The 24,748-nt window shown below is 40.2% G+C and overlaps 1 protein-coding gene across 2 annotated transcripts in view; it reads left to right on the forward strand.

Annotated features, from left to right (window-relative positions):
- The window catches only part of LOC122809492 (zinc finger protein OZF-like), a 182,109-nt gene that overhangs the window by 33,124 nt on the left and 124,237 nt on the right, over positions 1–24,748 (forward strand). For both annotated transcript variants that reach the window (XM_044081044.1, XM_044081052.1), the window contains exon 2: positions 2,781–2,966. In XM_044081044.1, the coding sequence (XP_043936979.1) occupies positions 2,781–2,966 (186 nt within the window). The remainder of the gene's footprint in view (positions 1–2,780; positions 2,967–24,748) is intronic.

The following is a 24,748-nucleotide window of genomic DNA, read 5'->3' on the forward strand; positions in this document are numbered from 1 at the left end:
ACTTGAGTAGCATGAAGTTGGCTTTGGAGAAGTATTTTATGGAGGTTTCCTTACTTGGGGGTGGGGAAGGGATGTGGATGTCAAGAGTGATTAGCTTATGGTCAGACCTGACCATCGAGGGTGTGACCAGGGAGGGAACATCAATTTTCCATGTTGGTAATGACCAGGTCTACGATATTGGGGCCCCTGGTGGGACTGTAAATTAGTTGATCCAGGGCATTGGAATACATGAATTCCAAGAACCGTTAGGCAAAGGTGTTGGTACACAAGTAGTTTTCCCAGGGTAGTATCACATGTTCACCCAGTATTAGGGTGTTTGTTTGTATCTTAATATTTTCCAGTATGTTTAGAAAGGTGTAGTGAGAATCTTCGGGCATGGTGTGGGATCTGTAGCAAGCTACAATTTGGATTGCAGTCTTACCTAGTGTTAGTTGCACCTGGAGAATTTCTAATGCATTGTGTTGGGCAACTATCCTGGTGGTGTGAATATCCTTGGTGAATATGGACACTCTTCCACCTTTAGTGTTTTGGTCCTGGTTTGGAGGCTGAAAAGTGTGGTAAGAGTTGTAGCCTGATATTGCAGGGGTGCTCTCTGGAGCCTTGAACCAGGTCTCAGTTACTGCACAGATATCGATGTTCACCATTTTTAGGAGTGCCTCGAGATTGTGCATTTTGAGGTTTAGACTTCTAGCATTGAGTAGCATTACCTTCAGATTTTGTAACAATTGATAATTTCTTTCTTATCCTCAATAGTCCACTCTATAATCTTTATGGCTCTTCTTTGGCCTTTGACTTTTGTGGACTGCTACTTTCTTCTACAGTGTGTGGAGGGGGGCTCCTCCCCCTGGGTCTGGCCTGATTGTAGGAATGTTTCTATATCTTGAGTATTATACACTGTCATTTTTTTCCAATCCTGGCACCAGTTCGCCTACCAGGATTGGGCATTTTCTTATCCTAGGTCTTGTGCACCCAGCTATCTTTTTAAATTTTTGACCTGTGCTATATAAAATACAGTCTATATATCAGTGTCATCTTGATGAGATTTTGTGAAAAACAGTGCCCACCTCATGAAGAATTGAGGATGAATTCAATTTCAGCAATGCTACTCTCCTTTGCTTGTTGATTTATCTTTCCATTCAGAATTACTGAGTAAGCTGTCTGTTGAAGTTCCAGATACAATAAACGAAAGAAAACACTCATCTTACTTTGTTGACATGACTTAGCGTTTCCTTTTGGCAGTTCATTTTTCTGTTAAAGTGGTTATTCTTGCTTTTTGTCGTTTACTTGTTTACTATAGCAAGAAATGTTGTTATCCCCCAAACCTGAATATGGCCTCCCTTTAATAACTCTGTACTTAAGCACAAATACACACAAAATACAAATGCCAGTAAACAAAATCTGTAAATTTGTTCTGCTAGCCGATGTACATACTGATCACTGCCAACTCTTAAAAGAGTGTTTCGGTTGGCTGCCTCTTATTTAAAGAGCAATTTTGCTTCTTATCTTACATATCTACAAATTGCTAAAAATAAAACACTGATCTCCTCCAAAACAAAACTGCAAATTAAACAACAAAACTATGTATTGACAGATAGTCAGAAAGACATCCTAACCCCCATTAGATCCTGATTCTAAGCCTCCACAGAAGGAGTATTTTCAAAGACAGGCCCAGTGATTGAAACGTACCTCTCCACTGTCTGGATTTTCTCCTGGTGTCCAGATTTTTATCTCATATTTTTGGTCTGTTCCTCATAAAATGTGTGGTTTTCTGTCAAATCATTGCTGATTAAGTCATTAAATAATGACAGACATTTGAGTATCAGACTTCATACCCTTCAGAAAATGTATGCCAATGCAAAACTTATTCTATCAACTTTCTAAGTTAATAAGAACAATATCTAAAAATTGTCCTCCTATTATTTTTTTTTTTTACTTTATCCAGAATTCTTGCACTAAGGGGTTGACAAATATGGATTGGAATGAACTCCCAGCACTATAGAGACAACAAAACACACTAGAAACATCAAAACTAAACTAAAAGAGCACATATTATTAGCCTGTAAATGCTCATGCTTTCAGGAGAAGGGCTAATCTTTGCATCTTATGTCTAAGTCAAATCTATTATTTGTAAAATTGTAACAGCTTAGCTTGATGTTTCTAGAAATTCTAATCATAACTGTATATACTAAAAAAATTGTTTTCAGTATGTATGTTTCTGGAGCGTTTCTCCCCGGGCCTCCTCTGAAAACAGGCTCTGTGGAACCTAGTTGGACATTCCCGGTCAACAAATGTTAAATAAAAATAAATAAAATGTGTTTTCAGCTGTTTGCGTGCCTTTTGTCTTGTTCACTTGTCATATATTTTACATTGTACTTCTGGAACTTGGTTGTGACTGAAAAGGGTCTGTTAACCAGTGTACTTGCCTAGTTATCAAACTGAAATAAATAAGTAAATAAAGTAAATAAGCGATAAATTATTTCTATGCAAGAAACTGCCCTGCTGCTGTACAGAATGTAAATGGAGTTTTTTTTTCCTTTCAGTAGTATAGCATCGAGAGGCTAGGGCTACTGGCTGTTAACGAGCAATGCCTGCAGTCATGGGCTTAAATCCTACATCACAATTCCATACTAATGGCCCATAGCAAGTTAGTAGCCAGTGCAAAGATCCTTTGTTATTCTTGAAAAGGAGGACTTATGTAAATAAAGTCTAACCTAACAAATAATAAATAAATAAATACATTTAGAAGTAAAACAATCTCTGATGTTTCTTTTTTATCATAGGAGACTGAGGAAATGATCATGGTTACTGTGCCAGTCTTTACCAAAAGCAAGATTCAGTGTCATTCTTCAGGATCTGCTTCTGGTGAATCAGAAATGGAAGAGAGGTCTTCAGACAGTGAAGCAGAGTTTGAACAGAAAGAAGACTCTTCTCAAGAGGTGATGATGTCGGGTCTAAACAGAAACGAGGTAAGGGAAATTAAAATAGGATAATGCATTTGCTATAGTGTTGGTAACTCTGCAAACACAGTTTGTTTAGATTCATGGGCAGACATTAGGCATACAGTCCAGGAGACCATTAATGAGCCTGGCCCAAATTTCCAATTGCTCCAAAGCACCATCTGGTTAAGTAACTTGGTCAAGGTCACACAGTGCACAGATGGAGGCTAGGGGACTCAAACCCTGTATTTCAGGAGCTACAGCTCACAGCTATAGCCCTTTGTGCCAACTGTTCATAGGTTAGTACTAAGCTAACTGCCTTTGGGAGCTGTTGTAAGCATAGCCAATTGTCCCTTGTGAGACTCAAACCCTGCACCTTGTGTTTGTAAGGCAAACACCTTAACCATTAGGCCACCCTCCCAACCCCAACTAATGAATAATGCCTTTGTGGCAGTTAGCTCACTGTTAGTGAGCTGCTTCTGTGTCTGGAGTACAGTGTTTGATTCCTTCCACCTCATTTGTCTGCCCTGTGACTCAGAGCAAGTCACTTAACCAGATAGTGCTCCAAGCGTTTATGTACATGAGCTGACTTCTGTCAACAGAGGAATAAAAAACTTAACTTGTTATTTCATTAAGACTGCGGCAGGGCTAGCCACCCAATGGCGTAAACCGTAGCTCTAGATGATTGTCACTGTTGAAGTGACACACCAACCCCATGTGCAAAAATGGGAAAAAGGGGTTGTGGGTGGGTGTATGGATGGAGGATGGAATTAAAGGAAGACACTTTTTGCATGCATGGATAGACCCCAGAACAGTTGTCGTCATGGCTCCCTTGGAAAGTGTATAGGACATTACTGCCATGTAAGTAAAAGTAAAGTGCATTCAGCCACTTCATTTCAGCTGTCACGTCTTCATGGTGGATAGGTGTTTACAGTGCCCAGTGACTTGAAGGTTAGAGCACAGAAACAGGAAAACAAAAAAATAAAGTACACGGATGTGGCACCTTTGTCTGTGTGCTAAATGGACTGTGGACATGAGTGTGAGTGTATTATGTGTGCTGGAGTAACCAAGGTAATAAAGTCATTGTCTGACATTTCAGGTCCTGAATGATGATGCAAAAACCATGATATGACAGTGTATTAAGATACTTTCTAGCTAAGATGCAGCGATTGCTGCTGCTCGTTTTGCTAGTGCTAAACATTATTAGTTCTGTTTTCGAGTCATTGGTATTATGATGCTAAAGCTTGACTGTTGAATTCTTCTTGAAGTCCGTTAGATGTATTCATACATGGTAGGGGTCACTGCACTATAGCGTAATAGCAAAATAGTGAAATTATAGCACTCTACAGAGCATAGCAGTGTAATTGGGGGGGGGGTAAAGCAAGCCATGCTTCACACTCGTATCACAGGCTGTACAGAAAGTAGCAGTTTCATTTGTGTAGGGCAAGCCATCCTGCATATATGTGTAAGGGGCTATGTCTCAACGGATAATTTATTTCAAGTTGGCATAGCCACAGAGAGGAAGGAAGCATTTTGTTATAATTATTTTATATATCTGTCTATGTCTATATATATGTATCTATATATAAAGACATGACTGTATATCTGTGTGTCTACTGAAAATCATCAATGGAAACAAAACAACATCAAAAACACGTCTACAGTGTATTACTCATGCATCAAGCACTGACTTTGGTGCATGCAAAATCAAACTTAATAGAACAACAAAAAATGTTTTTGTAAGGGAACATGCCCCACTTTACCCCCCCCCCCATGTGAGGGGGGGGCTGTGCCTTCCACACCCCCACTAATTATATATATTAAACTCCAACACCATATAATATCAGGGAAAGGGCATATTCCCCAACCCTGAGAATTGTGCAGTCTTGCACACCTGTTGACCATCTACTTAGTCGATCAAACTGTGTCGACTAAACAAATGTTGACCAAACCAAATCAAGTTCTCCTGTACATATGCACACACACACACACACACACACACACACACACACACACACACACACACACACACACACACACGCACACACACACACCTAAGATGTCTCATTATGATGAAATAAATGAAAAAGTATGTGCAATGCAAAGCAATTCATCTGCTCTCCCTCTCGATACCCCTTTCACACTGCATACCTCTCAACTGTCCCGCATTTATAGAATCTTTCTGATTTTGCTTAATTTTTGCTCATTAACATAAAATTGGTTTTCATACTTATTATTATCCAGAAAAAATGTTGATATAAAACATATTAGACTATTATTTTTAAGTGATTTATGGTAAAATTTAAAATTTTGTCTGATTTGGGATCTATATCCCCTCATTATTGTTGCATTGTTGGTTTTGTCCAGACTTCTTAAGCAAAGAAGAAAAGTAGCATGCATATGTATGCGCACACACACATTCTCTCAGTGTCACACACACATACACACACACACACACACACACACACACACACACACATATTCTCTCAGTGTCTCTCTCACACACACACACACACACACACACACACACACACACACACACACACACACACACACACACACATTCTCTAGTGTCTCACACACACACACACACACACACACACACACACACACACACACACACACACACACACAAACACATTCTCTCAGTGTCTCACACACACACACACACACACACACACACACACACACACACACATTCTCTCAGTGTCTCTCACACACACACACACACACACACACACACTTTTCTAATGCAGTTAACTACATTAGTTGTATTTTATTTTCACACACTCACTAAACATGGCTTTCTAAGTGCCATGGATATTGAGGGGGAAGTAAAATAGCAGTGACAGCAATTTGTAACTGCTATTGCAGTTACTTTTGGTATTTTTCTTTTTTTTAACTGATGCTTGGTATACAGTCACATATAGTGAGAGAAGAGTAGTGGTAGCCATTGTGTTTTTGTCAATCTGTACTTCACAGCAGCTTAATATACTTCCATGAAGCTCTGGGCTTGATACTGGACACTTCTTGTCCATTAATACCCTATTGGAGAACGGACATTCTACAACAGAGTATAGTGGATGAGTTTTGCCCATTTTCTAATATCATTTGATTAACTTGCTGACTTTGTTGCAGCCCAGTACCATGATATGATTTTTGATTTGCCAGAATCAATGATATGACAACGGGTCATCTATTCTTGATAACTCACAGTACTCTTGCTACAGACATTAGGACCACTTAGTAATCCAGACGTTTCCAGGCTTCTAAGCAGCTTCCCTTCAGCCATAATGCATCTTGTTGCTGTTTCTCTCCAGATCTTCACTGCCATGCAGAAAGCCCAGAGGATCATTGCTCATATATAAAAGGGCATATAAGTGTATTATTTACCAAATATAAGATCCAATGAGAGGGTCCATTACTGTTTATCAATTTTGCTACTTATTTTTAATATTTACAAATGTTCTGCCAGATTTTATCTTTTTTTTTTAGTTTGGGTCTAGGCCCACCTTTTCACCTTTGCAGTTTTGGGATGGTTTCCTCTGTCAGCTGTATTTGGCTGTTTTTAAGCTTTTTTTATCTTATTTTGATATTATAGTCATTTGCGGTTGTCATAGCCCCAGGTTAACGTATTCTAGTTGTTAGGGATTGTCATGGACGCGGACCTTCAGTCAGTTTGCAGCCTGTAAATATGAACTGCTAGCTGCTAGCCACCTCTTTAATACCTGAGGGACATTTGGCCTTAACACTGTGCAGTAAACACAAGCTGTTGCCTCACGTAATAGCCAATACATGCCGCATCCAAAACTTTACAATGACAAGCTGCAGAGAATAGTTATAAATAATTTCAATTGGCCCTGGCCCTGTACTCACCATTGCTGTCTTACCAAGAGTAAGAGAAGATTATTCCTGCACATAAGTTAGCAGATACAAGCAAAACCACAATGCACTTTATTAAATAAAATTTCCAAGCTAGAAATTTGCACAAAGAAAATATAGAATAAATGTGTTTAGTCTGTTGTCAGGTTGGGAGACTGGCATAATAGTTAAGGTGTTTACTTTACAGACACAAGGTGCATGGTTTGATTTCTCACACGAGGTAATTGGCTAGGCTTAAAATGGTCCCCAAGGGCAATTAGTGTAGTACTAATCTATGAACCTTTGAATCACTAACTTTTTATCTAGACCTGTTACTACCATTAGCTAAAGGTTTACTTAATTTCTTTCCATTTCTGACTTTTAAGTCCAAACAGCAGTTGAGCAGTTTAATAGGCAATATAATTCCCAGGATGAACTGTGCTGTGTCCAGGAGTATGGTACATTGTGCATGTACTTCAGAAGCAAGGTTGACACTAACAACTGACTCTTTCTCTCTACTTAAGAGTCACATGCAATCTTTCCCATTTGCCTTAATTTTAAATGTAATGTTTCCTTTTTCCTTAATTATATACTTTTGGGAGAGTCCAAATAAGGTATTGCATTCTCTTGACCTAACGTAGAATTTCAAAGAGCAGTAAGCTGTAAACATTGGCAATGTGTGCGCATTTCAGATGCCAGTTTCACTCTTTTACAGCTGTGCTGCATTTTCACTGACATTTACGGTTGTAATCACACAGTTTTTAATGAAAAAAAGTTGTAATTACATATTTTTAATAAAAACGAATGACATAGGAGGTTGGCAAAAAGGTTAAAGTGTTTAAGTCACAAACACAAGTTACAGGATCTGATTCTCACCTTTGAAAGGGAAAACTGGTTAGGCTTGCCTAGTGCTTCCCTATGAAATTATGAGATAACCTATCACTGACAAAAAAGAAATTTGGATACAGCTCTGATGGACCTCTTGCACATCTGCAAAAAAGAACCACTACATCTAAAGATTTTAATTTTGCTTATGACATAAATAAAACACATTGGCAGGAAGATTTGTATCTTAGAGGAACCCCATGGTCTGGAGCAGGCTCTCCATCAATGTGACACAGAGTCCATCCCTAACCCTATTTAAACATAACCTTGGCCAATGGATGGGGAATTCTGTGATCGACAGAGGCAGATAGTAATGCCTAAATTAACATACCCCCACATAACCTCTAGAAGCTTCCTATCTAACATACTCCCTCCTAATAAATGTCCATGATACATATGGAAACAGTTGGGTTGGGTTGAATGGTTAGGCTTATAAACGCCCTGATGGTGGGCAGCCTAGTATATACGTTTGAACCAATGAAAGTAAACATTTACAGTTCTTTTGTCTGTCTTTTTCTAAGGCAACAGTCAGCACAGATGTATCACCCCTGGGATGGAGAGTGGGAGGCATTTTATTAGACAAATTATGAAGATGTCTGGATATCATTAAACCTTTCCATTTCCATTGAATGTACTAAAAATGAGAGAATAATTACCCTCCAAGCATTTTAGGACACTTATAAAGACAAATGACATGGCAGCTTATGGTATATCGACAAGCAAGGAGTAACCAGCCTTCCTTGTTATGCTGGGAAGTTTTGAGAGCTTGGGAATTTAGAACATAGGAACAATATTAGTCAAGCAATCACACAGCCTATCCACATATATCTTTAAGTAGATGCACTTGAAATTTCTTGCCACCATTTACAAGTACTTAAATAGTGTCCACCTCTCAAATCAAGCAGGGCTGTATATGAGAAACATTTTTAAATTTAATCCGTGTCTTGAGTATTTTGTTGTATGAGGTCTGAAGAAGCTAACCAGCGAAAGCGCTAACCTATTCAATTACTACAATAAATTTATCCAGTTTTATTTGAGTGTCCTGGATTTTATCACATCCTTACAACGAATATTTCTTTGAATGGGACTTTGGTACATATACTCCTTCATTGTTTTGCTCCTCAGTATTTTATTTTTACGATTTTTAAATTTATGTCTACTCATTCAGTCATCAAGACTAGCCTTAAAGTCAGGCAAAGTAGTACTTTGCTTGACCTGTAGTGGTAACTTATTTAATGGATTGGGAATACGTTGAATTAGGAACCCATCCCTGTAGTAAATCTTGTTTATTTGTTGGTATAAATTTAGGTCCCTAGTATGGGTGTTTGTAGAGCCACTAGTTTAGTGAAGAAATAGGAGGCTAAATTGGACTGGGTTTCTCAGGGTTCAAAAAGCATGACATAGGTCACCTTGGAGCAGCTGGTAGGATACTGAGTACAAAGAGAGTCATGCAAATCATAGGTTAGTACTAGGCTAACTGCCCTTGTGAGCCATTTTAAGCCTAGCCAATTATCCCTTGTGAGACTCAAACCCTGCACCTTGTGTTTATAAGGCAAACACCTTAACCATTAGGCCACCCTCCCAACTGTTACAAATTTCAAATCTGTTGGAATAGTTGAAATATTTAAGGGCTTTCATTTTTTTTTTTTTTTTTAATTGTCGAGGTCTTTCCATTTTAAGGATATGCGTAGATTTTACATACCAAAGGGAGGCACTGTATCTAGTGATGAGCCTGGTAATATGAATTCTTTGGATCTTTAAGCTATTCCCTTGGAAATTAACTGGGCCATATAGAAGGATTTCCCGACTATGGTAAATATGATGATCGGCTGAGTGGTAATTGTCCATATAAGTACCACGGTTTCTTGTGACCATATCTTGTTTAAAGAGGAGTATCAGTACCACTTATATATAAGGAGGGAAAAGATTTGTTGTCAGACACTACTATGATGCACTTTTCTGCATTTAGACTGAGACAGTTTTCAGTACACCAGGTGTATATGTATATTCTACCCCTTTTTTGAGCAGTTTTGTATTAATGGATGAGCAGATAACAGTGCCCAACTTGCAATCATCACCAAACTTAGTCGAACACACTTCAGTGGTATTTGCAATGTCAAGCATATGTTTTCCAGTTGCTGTCTGTATCCCTTGAGAGGCTGCTTTCTTGGTGGACAAGCTGAGTAGATGCTTACTTCTATCCCACAAGTGGCTTCTCAGCACCTCAGGGGCAAGGAAGGTTTTCTGAAAATGGGGAGAAATCCCACTGTGATCTTTTTAGTTCTGCAGTTTCACAGCCAATACAAGGCACAAGGACTTTCTTTCATTTCATCTCTGACTAAGCTTCCGTGTGTGGCCACCGGACTCCTGTGAGCTTTTCTCCATTTTCCTCTCATGATGAGATTTGTCCAAAAGGGACACTTCTTCTAGGCCAGTGCCATATTCATAGCCAGAAGGGACAATTCTTCTAGGCCGGTGCCATATTCATAGCCAGAAGGGACAATTCTTCTAGGCTGGTGCCATATTCATAGCCAGAAGGGACAATTCTTCTAGGCCGGTGCCATATTCATAGCTCTGTAATAGTCCTCTCAGATTTGATGCCCACTAGTTCTGCGTTATCTTGTGGAAAAACATTGTTCCTGAGAAAGCTGCTGATCTATCCTTTGGGCAGGTCTCATCTAGCCATCTACTCCATACACCTTGCTATATGGCTTCTCCAGTTTCAAGCGTTGCTAATATTCCTAACCTTTTCTAAAGTAGTCAGTTTACTGTCCTCTTCTGAAAACAAAAACAGTGTGAGGAGAACTTATATGTGAATGGGCCTGCTTTTCAGTGTGAGATAATTTCATGGGCTTAGATTGCTTTCTTGCTGCTGTTCCCACAGTCCTGGAATGTCTCAAATATATTTTTAGGTTCATAGGTTCATAGGTTCGTACTAGGCTATCTGCCCTAGGGCATTTATAAGCCTAGCCAGAGTGTGTGTGGCTTTCACCACCCCTTAGTATGAGAATACTACGCCCTTTTAGGGTTTAGTTTACTGTGCCTCTGTCTAGTAGTGACAGAGACTAGAATCAATTAATTTTCCATTCACGTGTATTAAGCTACCATCCCTAACTTTCAACAAAGCCAGGATTGTAATTTCATAGCTTCATTGAAAGCATGCAGAGTCATCCTGAGAGGCATTGTGGGATCCAGTGACTCCATGGAACTTGTACTTCAATCCTAAAATGACTGACTCAGGTTCCCCTTGATGTTGCTGGCGCAGCAGAGCTAAAGTCATTTGCTTGGTAGATGTTTTTCTTGGTAGGTATTATTTCAGCCAGAATTGATTTCTGAGTTTCATGTTGTTTCTCATGAATCACTTTCTCTTTTTTTTTTCTCTCTACGCCATAGTTTTCTTAGAATCATTCATATTTTTGTATTTAAATTTGCAAATCAATGAAATTTAAACTAGTACATACATGTGACTGAATTCTTTCTAGCCTGTAAATCATGGGGAGTACTTGCTACACTTCGTGGATGTTCTCCACTACATCAGATGATATGTGGACAGACCCAGGCCCGCATGTAAAGATATCTCGCATTTTATTTCTTTTTCTCTAATTATGTGGGACACAAAGCTTTTAACCTCACCCTCACCGGGTGGCCATCTGACTGTGTAACATTTTGCTGTATTAAGCATGGTTAGCCATTGGCACAAGTTACTTAATACTCATGCTGCTAGAGCTATTGATGTTTTTCAGACTGCAGTCTTTAATGGTAATGTTTCAGTGGCTTAGTTTTCCATTGACACTTTTGCAAAATATTATAAGCTAGATCTCATTTCTTGGATGTGATTTATTTTTGGGGTACAAATATTAAAATGATGTTCTTTTAGGGAACAACCCCATAGGAATATCTTGGGTCACTGTCCTATGAATTACCAAGGATAGACCATCTCTTATCAGATGTAAAAGATTTGTAATTATTGTGAGGCTAGAGATAATGCCAGGCCAAATTATACAGGATGCATTTTTTTTTTTTTTTTTTTTTAACATTCATCTGCAGTGTGTGTTCTCATTGTTAAGAATGTGAAAAAAATATTTTTCTGAACATCAGATTACTGCGAATACCTGAAAAATGTGTAAATCTCCAGACATGCTGGCATCTCTTCTTAATGCAACAAACAAAAGTGAAAGACCATTGCAAGAATTTATGTTTATCTTTTCAGTGTCTAAGAAAATGGTGAGATCCAAGAAATGGCCCTTGCCAGACAGGGGGAACCTCCAAGAACTGTATGCTGGAATCTACTTTCTGAAGAAAAAGTTCAAGTTCTGTGTGGATGCCCTCCCAGATGAAAAAGATATTGTCTATACATCTTTTATATAGACAGACTTTTTTGAACCGTTTGATGTGAGTGACTGTTTGGTCTTCCCAGGAACTGAGCACAAGGTTAGCATAAGCTGGGGCCATTGATGCAGTTATTCCTAGAGAGACAGTATGCAGACCATATCATAAACTCCCAAATTCAATTTGTGGTCCAAAACAGGGACACCAAGTACCCACCCATTCTTCAAAATGGGTTCACACCAGCACCCCCCCGAAAACCTCCAGAAAGCACACCAAGATTCCCAATCCCCATTTCTGTGGACGCAAGGGAAATCTTTGGCAAACACTGCAGGATCATTGAAAGCACCCCAGTCTGGCCCCGTTACTTGGGACAGCACCCTCATTTAGCTACAAAAGGTCATGCAATCTAAAGCACACCCTTGAAACCACCACACAGATTGGGCAGACCCCCTCTGCACCCCCAGCCATGAACTAATGCGGGCACTATAACTGGTGCAAAAAGGTACTGGCCACAGATATAGTGGCTCTGAAACCCCCAAAGCACCGAATCCAAATTCGGTGCCACTGTAATTGTCAATCTACCAGTGCTGTGTACATAGATATCTGCACACACTGTGAGGTCTATTACACAGGAAAAACAACAAGAAAACTTAAGGACAGGATCAGGGAACACTTTCAGGCCATAAGATCACAAGATGAGAGAAATGTTTTATATATAGTGCAGTGAGATGGTGAGATTAGCATCAGGCATATGGTTATAATCAGTCGGAGGCATCCAGTGTACATAGATATATAGTGATGTTAGTTCTGAAGCTGGTTAAGGTGAGTTTTGAGGTTATATGTTATGGAAGGGAGTACCAGAGTGAGAGCCCTGTTATAGGCAAGGTACTAAAAATAGAGGATATGTAGTGGGTGGGATGATCAGAACACTAGGTCATCTCTATAGAGCAGCTGTTAAGAGTTGTTAGCATTTTAGAAAAGTCATTTATGAACAAAGAGAAGAACATAGGGATTAATAGGAGGCTTGTGATATAGAAACAGGAAAGGGCATTAGAGGCAGGGTATGACAAGATGAGGAAGATTAATGTAATGTTAGTCATTTATTGCTAGAACTGTTGGAGTAAGATGTTACCAGAGTTAAAGTTAACAAGAATGTGTAGAAATGTACAGTAGGATAAGAGTCAGATGCATTTACCAAGCTGAGAAACAGCAGGCTTTTGAAGTAGCTTTGGTCCATATATTTATAGGTCCTGCCAGTGACTGTAAGAAGAACAATGGTGATGTCATGTTTCATTTAAAGTCTGCGCTGATTGTCATATCATAGTTTGTTTTGGAAGCTTAATTTGTCGGCTGGTCGGGGGTGGCTTTCTGTAATAGTCTAGATAGAGCACAAAGAATGGCTATATAGGGCAGTAATAGTCAGGGTTGTGTGATTTTGATACTTTTGGAATGGGGGTGACAACAGAGGAGTTCCATACTAGAGAATGACCTTGTGGTTAGAGAGGTGTATAGAATATTCTGAATATGTATTGCAGTAAATGTTTTGCATGCAGGTATGAATTTAGGATCTGATGTTGTCTCTTCCAACTGTTCCTCAACAGATGGATCATTGGATCTTACCACAGCTCCAACTTTGGCCACTCTAGACTTTGGATCCCAAGCTCAGGATGCTCCCTGTACTCAAAACTCCCAGGAAAGCACAACATTGCCTCAGATCTCATTTGCCACTCATCTGAGACAGATACACATTTCCTTACTTAGGTGTGGGTGAAGTTTAGTAAGAACTGTAAATTCGATTCACTCTCATTTTTCACTTTGTTCCCTAGTGTCTTATAACTTTTCCCTACCTGCCATTTTGTAGGTTAGGTACAATATCTAAATTGCTAGATTATCTAAACTCAAAAAACTTCATTTACAGTCATTTTTCCAAAAAAAAAAACAATTTAGCCGTTTACATTTCTGTTGAATTGTGTTATATTAACAATATTCTGTGACATTCTTCAATATGTCAGGTAAACCTTCAGGTTTTAAAAAATGTGTGGCCTGCAGTCACGAGATACCAAACTTGGAAGCACACCCTAAGTGAGTTTACTGGTTCAGAGCTTCTTTTTGGATGAACAGTGTGATGTACTTTGCCTTTGGTACCTGGGCAGTAGTAGAGAGAAGAAGTAAATTAATCCTTAAGGGACTTCTCTGTGTCCCTGTGAGAGAAAATTCCAAGGCTCAGCAAACTGGTACTGGAGCTTCCCATTCATCAAAAAAGGCTGTAGGCAAATCTACAGGAGACAAAACCTCTAAAGAAAAGATTAAGGAGTTTAGGAAATGCTCTCCAAATCGTTCTTCATAAGGAGTCTAAGAAACACTCTCCAAATCGTTCTTCATAAGGAGTCTAGGAAATGTTCTGCAAGTAGTTCTTCTTGCCTGGCATCCCCAGCTCAGGTTCATAAATCAAAACTTCAGACCCAGTTCTCTTCTCTGAGCTGATCTTGATAAGCTCCAAGACTCCCTCTCTTCTGGAGCCATGATTTTTACTAGAGCTAGTTTCTCCAGAGCTTTGATCTCTTTTTTAGCAAGAGAGGATTATCTATTGCTCACCCAGACCTCCTTCCACTGTCTCTTCCCTGTGGTCAGTTCAGTCAACCAGGAGCCTTTCTGAAGCTGATGTGGGCCACATGATGAGGAAATTTCTCAGGATCCAGATTCATTTAGGGGTCCTCCCAGCTCCTGCCTCTACTGGACCCTGGAACTATTTCCCTTCTCCTCATCCAGTAGTCGCTCCTTCCCCAAACCATTTGCTGGACTCAGGAGTTATAGATCCAAGTGCTACCCAGAGTTTGTCTGCCCTGGACATGAAGATTTATCTTCTACTTGGGGAGTATCTCTGACCCATATGGCTCTGATAGTGTTGGATTCAACTTGGAGAGTTTGCCATCCCTTCCACTCAGAATTTTGATGCTGGGCAGCTAGACATGGTCTCAGATTTGGATCAGAGCCTGGTGGAGTTCTGGATTTGCCTATTGAGGAGCTTTGGCTCCTACTATTCAGATCTTCAGATCTCCCTTGGCATCGGCATTTGAGGCTGTTGAGAGTGCACTCTCCTGATTGGAGATATGGACTACTCACCACAGCTTGGCTCTACCCATCCATCAGAGAATGCTTCTGGGTCTTGATCCCTCTCATATGGTGCACATGGGACAGCTGGACCCAATGATCCTTGAGTCAGTTCCCATAGGGACTTAAGTTCTTCTGAGTCTTCTACGGAACACTTCACTGGGGAAGCTCCTCAGAAGCATAGGTGTAAAAGGAGACACACAGACTCCCCCCAGGAGTCTCTCTCAGAGAACACAGATTTTGATGAGGGGGATGAGTCCCCCAGATCCCTCTTAAAGATATATATATATATATATATATATATATATATATATATATATATATATATTCATAGAAATTCTGAAACCTCTCAGAATGGTGGGTGATCATCTGAAGCCCCCCTTCCCAGAGGAGTCAGTGTTCCATGAGGCCTTTGAATCTGGCTTGGCTACATCTGGGGGGGGGGATGCCCACAGATGAGATGGTGGGCCTCGTCTCTAAGTGGGATTGGGAGGAGCCGGACATGATTGAACCAATTTCTCATAAGTAAGATAAGTACTTTGTCTCCCTGAGATTACCGGCATTGGAGCAAGGGGCCTGTCATGGATTCCATTCTAGTGGCAGTGGCCACTGAGAAAGTGCTCACAGTAGAAAGTTCTTCTGTCTGTCTCCCTAACAGGGAATGTAGGACACTGGAAAGGTTTGGGAAGTAGACATATGTTTCAGCTACCTTCGCTTTGAGGCCACCGAACTGTTTGGCACATGCCACTAGAGTTCAGCAGGATTTGACCAAGGAAATCTCCAAGTTCCTCTCTGAGTCTACATCTATAGAAGACAAGAAAAACTTAGATTATCAGTTGGTCACCCTACACTCATTGTCAAATGTCTCAATTTGTCTTATGTCTAATGCTGAAGGCACTTTGAGAGCAGCAGGAATGAGCATTACTGTTAGAAGATATGCCTGAATGTGTTTGTGTGATTATGCTAAGAACTTCAAGACATCCTTTATTAATTCCTCATTTGATGGCTCAACAGTCTTTGTAACAGTCAAAAAAGAACTCCTGCATGAGAGGCAAATGCATGGCTCAATGACAAATAGGAGAAGCCAAAAAAGAGTAGAGCCAGCATACTGTGTTCTAAAATATTAATAAAGATATTTTGGAGCACACTATGCTGGCTCTACTCTTTTTTGGCTTCAACAGTCTTTGGGCCTGAAGTTAAAGACACAGTAACCAGCAAGATGGAATGTCTCTTTATGTCCCTAGAGGTATTTCTTTGGGCATTAAAAAGGAGGAAAGAAACTGTGGTTCTGGGAATCCTGAGGGTTCGTTCCTGACACTTCTGCAGACAGACCTCCCCCCCACCGAGGCAGAGGGCAGAGGTCCAACAGTGGACTTCACCCATGAGGCAGATGTGGACCACTGAACAAAGGCTTCAGAGGTTCCTTCACTGAGAGGCCTTATCAGCACTTCTGAAGAGTTGTCCAACTGCCTTTCTCTGGGAGCAGTTGTGGGGCACAACTACCTTTCTCTGGTAGCCATTTCGGGGCACCAGCCTCTGCACCCCAAAGTCTGGATGTCCATGATAAATGACAGATGGGTGGAGAGGATAATAACCAGAGGCTATTAGAATCCCTATCTGTCCATTCTCCCACATTCAAAAAAATTAACCAAATGTAAGTTACCACATGTTGCACCCTCTTAAAAGCAAGCAGCACTCAAGGAAGTGCAAAAGCTGGTAAACAAGTGAGTCACCCAAGAGATTCCATCAGACCAACTAGAATCGGGAACTTAATCAAGATTCTTTTTGGTGCCAAAAAAGACCTGGAACCTCATTCTAATCTTAGACCTCAGCCACCTCAATCAATATTTCAGGCAATCAAAGTTCTGGTTGATCATGGTTCAATCCATTCTCTCACTTTTGAGAGTGAACAATTGGATATCTCCATAGACCTTCAGGATGCGTACTACTATGTCAAGATGGACAGGTTATCCAGAAGGCATCCCTGCTTCCATCTGGGAGCCAGTCACTTCCAATTCAGAGCCCTGTCTTTTGTCCTTTCTTCATCCTCCTTGGTGTTCACCAAAGGCATACTATGGTAGCAGTGTACCTCAGGGGCCTACAAGGGTTCTGAGTGTTCCGTATCTGGGCAACTGACTCCTTTCCATCCCTACCAGGATTCTGCCTATCTAAGCGAGAGACTCTTTGCTCCAAGTTTGTTTGATGTTGGTAATCATAGTCAGTCCAAACAAGTCAGCTTTGCCATGTACAACTAACTGAGTTCATTGAGTCACGCAATCTGTCAGACAGCAAAATTTCCACTGAACAGGTTATCAGCACTTTGCAATCTTGTTCAAATTGTCTTCTTCATCCCAACAACCAATGGCAAAAATGGTCTTTCTCTTACTGGGTTTGATGTCAGCCTCCATTACCTTAGTCTCTCTCAGCAGATATAACATGACAGTACTACAGGGGACATTAGCAGTGCAGTGGTCTATCTGGTGGCAACTAATGTCTTTCTCTGTATGTCTTACATACATTTACAGATATCAGATCCACTGGCGGCTTGAATCCCCTGTGGTATTGCAAGGTCACCCATTTGTTTTTCCCCCAGCCCAGAGCCACTGTGACCAATGGTTCTATGTTTAACCATCAAATAATATTTACAACGAGCAGCTAAACACGAACCCTAACAACCAAACATTCCTTCAGTGAACGTTCACTTTTTCACCAGGGAAAGTAAATAGTTAGCCAACACTTTCCTACCCCAAAAATGCAGCATTGTATACCTGCCCAGGTGGGGGGCTTCACCCCTCACCCCCTATGATATATATACCAACTCCGAGACCACATTATAGTGAGGAATATAGCAGATGGAGAAGTGTTGGCCAACTAGCTACTTTCCCTTTGCTAAAATGAATGTTCACTGAATGAACATTTGATGGTCAGGATTCAGTGTTTAGCCATTCAATGTAAATATTATTCAAGGTTAAACAGAGACCCATGACCAATGACACTTCTCTATTGAGGTGTGGGGCATTACAAGGGAAAGACCATGAAAGGCACATGGTCCACTTCCAAGGCTAATATCTATATTAACATTCTAGAAATGAAGGCAGTCTTCCTAGTGTTGCAGGCCTTTCAGGACTCCCTCCCCCAAGGACTTTTATCTGTCCGAACAGTCAACATGTCAGTAGCCTGGTACATCAACAAGCAAGGGGAAAAACAATCTTAATCATTATGTCGAGAAGCCATGATGGTTTAGCAATGGTTGATATCTTCCAATTGCATAAACTAACACATTAATCTGTGAGTTTTCTTTCTGAAATTTTCTAACAAAGGAGAATACATGCTACATTTATTAGATGTTCATAGGCAGTTTTGATTTTACCTTCACCAGATGAAATCATTCAGAAATTCTGATCAGCTCTTTATGTCCTTTTCAGCAAGTAAATTGGATCAAGGAGTTTCCAAAGTCATCTTATCTAGGTGGTTGTCTGCCTGCATAACTCATGTATACAAAGGAGCCTGTCACCCTTTGACAAACCCTGTCAAAGCACACCCTTCTAGCTGTTTGGTAACCTCTACAACCTTCCTTTTCAGGCCATCTCTTGATGACATTTGTGCTTCATACACTCAGTCTGACGTTCATACATTCATATCGCATTATAAATTGCATTTTCTTTCCAGAAGTAGGGGCAGCATTTGGTTCAGAAATATTCTGGAATATCCTTTCATGAATCCACCCAAGGTTTATATTACCTGAGGACTCTGTCCCATCCATTGAGGAATGGACAGAAGAGACAACATCAGATACAAGAATTATGTACTTACCATAACAACAGATCTGTGTTATCTGTTTCTGTCCTTTCTTAGCTTTCCTTCCACCTACCCCCTGCCTTATTATGGAATTTGTTGTTACTTTATCCTGGTTGACTGGGTTGACCTATTTCAAGGCCCTTCAGGTACACTTTTTAGCTCCAGATTAGTTTCTGAGCATTCTTAAGCTGTTGGATAATGTTTTATAGCATTGTTGTAATTCCTGTGTATTACAAGAAGATATTTTTTTCTCTCTGGAAAAATCGATCTGAGGTAATGCTGTGCTTTGCATGGGGTTATGGATAAAGGGAGGAGCCTGAATTTGGGACTGAAGTTGAATCTGTGGTCTGATTCAAAGACCCATTCGTTGTAGAAGGGTGGAAGCAGACAACACAGATCTTTTATTATGGAAACTACATAACTTTCATATATAGGCCATCAGAACTAGGATAACCATATTATTTGAGTCATTTATGCCATTTGTATATGGTGGACAGAGGGATGATTTAGCAGTTAAAAATATTCTGGGACAGTTTGTGTTTGTAGCCTCCAGAGGAGATTTGTCAAGACCGAATGAGACTAGTTGTACTTCGGAACCTAACATTGGCAAAATGTACTACCAAATCTGTGAAAGACCTAAGTGCCTAGGCTGAGACAATGTACTGTGAAAGGAGAAAGTGAGTCTAAGATTTATTTCATGGGAGATGTTGCTTATTTCTTTCCATAACCAGTTTGGGATGCTTTTAGAGAATTTAGTTTGTGTTTCATGAATATAGGTTTCCACATTGATAATTGGTTTTCTGGCAATTATTTCTGATGATTCCACTATCATCTGCATATCAGGCACATTAACTGACCTACAGCACATAACACAACAAGCTTTCTCTTCCATAGAACCATGGCTGTCCAATGCTGAACTCCTGCTGAAACCAAAAGTAAAAACCAAAGCTCCTTTTCTTCAATCACAAACCCAATGACTCCGACAAAACAAACGGTAATATATTTTCAGCCAACAATAATTGAATTGGTTCAGCATACCACAGTACTAGGTGTCACAATTGACAATATTCTCAAGTTTGACCTACATGTACAAAACAGTATAAAAAAAACACCAAAAACTATGCATACTATACAAGAAGTAAAACTTCCTCACAGCAGCTACCAAAATTACCCTGACCAAAACCTACCTCTTGCCCTTACTTTTAACTAATTTACAGACCTTCCTAAGAGAAAAAAAACAATAAAGCTGCTGTAACAAAATTGCCAAATTTGCCATAAACGCAACCCCTCTAACTCATCACTGTAAAGCCCTACATTCCGTAAGAAGGCTTGAACTCCCCAGCCACCTCCAATATGTGCAGCTTACTACGGTGTACAAAATCATCTACAACTCAATAGTTTGTCCTGCTCTTAGCCCATTAATCAATTTTTATATCCCAAATAAACATTTCAGATCTGAAGACAAACATCTACTCACAACTTATCTTTTTCTTCTTTCGGCTTTTCCCATTTAGGGGTTGCCACAGTGAATCACCTGTCCACTCATGATTGACAGTGGAGTTTTATGGTGTCGAGTTGCCGGCCCGGTGCCCAACATTCCACAGAAGGCCACACGCATTCATGCCTAAGGCAAATTTAAAGTATCCAATCCACCTACAGCATGTCTTTGGGATGTGAGAGGAAACCGGAGCACCTGGAGGAAACCCACGCAACCACAGGGAGGACATAAACCTAACAAAACCCCGGGCCTAAGCCTTTACTCCTGATCTGTGGCAAAACTATGGAATTCCCTTCCTTTGACTATCAAAACTGCTACTAACCTGCACACCTTCAAAACCACTATAAAAGAATAGTTCAACAAGCCTTGAATTTGTTCCTGTATGAGCTCAGTCTGATGTAATCTTATACCATTTTCTACCCCTCTCTCTCTCTATATATATATATATATATATATATATATATATATATATATATATATATATACCCACTACTAACTTACCCTACCCTCCCTTCCTTTACACATACTCCCCTGAGGTTACTCATCATACCTTTTCAACATCTATTCTTACTATCCCCTCTATCACACCCTACCCTTCTCTACTCGTACCATCCTATGCCTTCACCAATATAATATGTTACCATATTTCATGACCTCTAGAATATTAATAATCATTATGATAATCATCTATTATGAAAATAATGCTGCATCTTCCAATAATCAGGCTTTCCATATAATTTATGCTTAAACTGTCCATATAATTTATGCTCGAACACTATGACTTTATTATGTCTGTTGAGTTTTTATTCTGACGAACTAATGTGCAGTTTTCAACATTTTGTGCTTGGTTGTTATGACTTTATTATGTCTGTTAAATTCTCATTCTGAAAAACTAATGTGTTGTTTTCATATTTGTGCTTGAATGTTATGACTTTATTACGTCTGTCTAATTTTTCATTCTGTTAAATGTATGTATCCTGAGCTCCCCCCAGGCCACTGCTGAAAATGGGTATCTCATGACCAAGTCTGACTTTCCCATTAAACAAATTCCAAATAACTAAACAAATAAATAAATGCAGTATTCTTCTCAGTACTGAGGAGATTGATCTGTTATGTAGTTGTACCATTGTGCACTCTTTTTTACCTTTTTTTTTCAGTGTTCTGCTTAGTTTCATTATGTGAAGGAAAATATAAGAGGAAGAAAGATCTATAAGAAAACATTGAAGGGATAAGTTGCAATATTTTTGCATATTCACCAGTGCCTAGTCAGTATTATCCAACTTCTGCATCCAGGCAGCCATAAGGGTGTTTTGTACTCTAGGTATCATCTCGCAACAAGAGCTTTTTTCATTTGTATTGCCTATTCCTTCCCCATTGGTGACTTTAATGCCACCACAAGGGTCTCAGATGCCTCCCACTCTGTGCAAGCATTTTTCCCTACGTCCACTGACAAAGGTAGTGTCATTGGCTTGGGTGACCATGCTTAAGTCCTTCCAACACTGGTTCCCTGCATCATGGCTGGCTTCTACTCTTCAGCTGAGATCTTGTCTTTAGATCAGCATAGTGAGCCATGCAGGAGCCACAGTCCCTCCACCTGAGGAGAGGCATGCCTCTCCACCCTGCCTGCACCACTAAATGCCTCAGCAGCTAGGTGGACTCCTGCCTCCTTAGCTGTAGTCAGGGCTCTCCTTTCTTTTATCACACCACTGGCACAAGCCTTTTTTTTTTGTAATTGAAGGGGCTGCTCTGAGGACCTGTGTTGGAGCAAGACTGATACAAGTAAAAACAATGTTATGGGCTGAGTGTTAAACAATGGAAATATTTAAAGATTATTCTGAAATGAATTGTATGTTTAGGTGAGCGGTACATAGAGAATAAGGTATGTTATCACCATGACGTGCTTGAAATTTTGTCGGTTTTGTTGTCTAAAATTTGTACCTGGTGGTGGTGAAGTTAGACGTTAGTACTTTTTATATAAATATTAAACTGAATATTAAGTTGGGGAGTTTGAAGAAAACAGAGCAGGCTAGAAGATATCAAAGCCATCTAGTTCTCTGCGGATGCCAAAATTGACAAGGCTCATTCCTTCTTTGGTAGTGCTTCTATTGGTTCCTGTGGATTCAGTGTCAGTTCCTTCAGTGCCCATAGTCTCCATGGCTTGCTGCTTCATCATTAAGGACTGAGCCCTTATATTAGTACTGACTTCTTTGGTGCTGGTCTTGAGGTTAGAGTTTCAGACATTGAACTCTTTGACCAGAGCATTGTAGTCAATGCTCAAGTCCAAATTTATTATAGTGCTCTCTGTCTAAGCACTTCACAACAAAAACATAACTACTGAAACAACTAATATGACCAATTAACCATAAACATGCAATGTTTTACATAGAAGTTCTTGCTAAGCAAAACAATTTAGGCTGCATATAAAACAATGTTACAATGTAATATACTCTGAAACATAATAAATAATGCAAGATAATAATTAGTGCTACCAAAAAACAAGAAAACTCTATCATCTAAGTCCAAAATCAAAATACAATACAATGTCCCAGCTTCTTCATCTCCCAATAAAAGCAAACAACTTACTCTCACCTTCCCAGAGCAGAGATAAAATTCTGGCAGGCAAACTTACGACTGGCAGAAAAATAAGCTCAGCTGAGCATGCAAGCAGCAGCCAGACATTTAGATGCCAACAATTATGCTCAGGAAACAAAGACATTTAAATCACCATAGCAGTTTAGTGAGACAACCTTACTGTCTTACTATACCAAAGTATAAGTAACTGCTGGTCTCCTGTTTGCCTCACAATCAGTACAGGCCAGAAACAATCTCTTTGTACCAGGATCATTGGTTCCAGAAGATGCATTAGCCTCAGTATCTGTGTCAATGTTGCAACAACATTGTCTACTCCCAGGGTTTGCTAAAGTACTAGCCTTACCCAGAGACTGTTTCACACCTACATCTAAGCTCTTGAGACCTTGTTAACACTAGGATAGAATGACTGAAGGTATCTGTTAGAAGTTCCTTAGGGAGTCTGAACCCAACTCTGCATCTGCGTCATCCTACTCGGACAGCTGTCTGCCAAGGTGACATGTAAAGAGGCTGTGCAAGAGGGAGCATAAGGACTCTGCTTTGGAATCTCCCTAACCAGACACAAATACTGAATGCAAGGCTAATTACCTGGTTTCTTTCTGATAAACCCAAGTTTGGGGGAGTTTTACACTTGATGAAAAATTGTATGTGCAGGGGGGGGGGTGGCCAGGGTCTCCCTCCTTCTGCTGTGGGGAAGGTTCTGCAAGAAGCCTTCAGATGTCTTCTTCACCTTCCTAGGTATCCCCCCCCCCCCGTAGATGACATGGTGGTGTTTGTCTCCCTGAAAGTGAGGAAGGAAGCTGGTATTGTGGTCCCCATATCTAGGAGGCTCGACATTATCTTCCGGCCCCTTACCAACTGGGATTGTTGGGTACAGAATCATGTAGTGGACTGTATTGCGACTGTAGCAGCTCTAAAGAAAGCTGTTCCCCTAACACAGCCCAACAATCAATCTACCTTTGCAATAGGGATACTTGGCTACCAGGAACACATGCTGAGTTTCCAATGTAGTATTATTGATGAGATGTCTAACATGATGGAAAAGTTATCATATTAAGTGCTGCATAAAGTGCTCTCAACTGAGGGAGATACTCTTACTTCTGAGCAGTCTCACCACACACCTTGCTCATAATGTAGTGGATGGTGGAATGAGGACGGCCAGCACCTTAGTGAATATACATACTCATATCTGGATTTGCCTCTTAGATTTTTGCCAGAAAACTTCAAGACGTTTTTCCTTAATGCTATACAGGTTCAATTGTTTGTCCTTTTAGACTACAAGCTATGATGCAGCTGAAGGCTAGTGGAAAAGAAAGATAAACCTTTTATAGCAGTTGGTGTGAACCTTGCAGATCCATGTTGCCCCTTCGTCAAAGAGTTCACATCAGAAGTGATCCAAGCATGGCCAACAGCAGCAAAGTTTTCCACAAAAAGAGAAGGACTAGTGCGGACAATAGTGGTGGTTTCTATGTAGACAGCCACCAAATAGTTTAAATTCTCAGCCTCATTTCTGGGGGGCAAAGCAGAATCACTGAAGCCACCCAGCTGCTTCACTGTAGAGGCAATCTAGGGTCATGTCTCCCTCCACCTGCCAGCATGGAAGGCCATCACCTATGACAGGTGCAGGATGATCTCTTTCCTCTCTCCACCCCAGACCCACTCCCACTTCCTAATATCTCATCCTGTAAGGAGAGGGCAACATTACTATTACTAGAGGTGTCAAACCTCCTCCAAAACAGAG

Source organism: Protopterus annectens, chromosome 1.part1 (genome assembly GCF_019279795.1).
Source record: "Protopterus annectens isolate FY-2018-M chromosome 1.part1, PAN1.0, whole genome shotgun sequence".
Taxonomy (NCBI): domain Eukaryota; kingdom Metazoa; phylum Chordata; order Ceratodontiformes; family Protopteridae; genus Protopterus; species Protopterus annectens.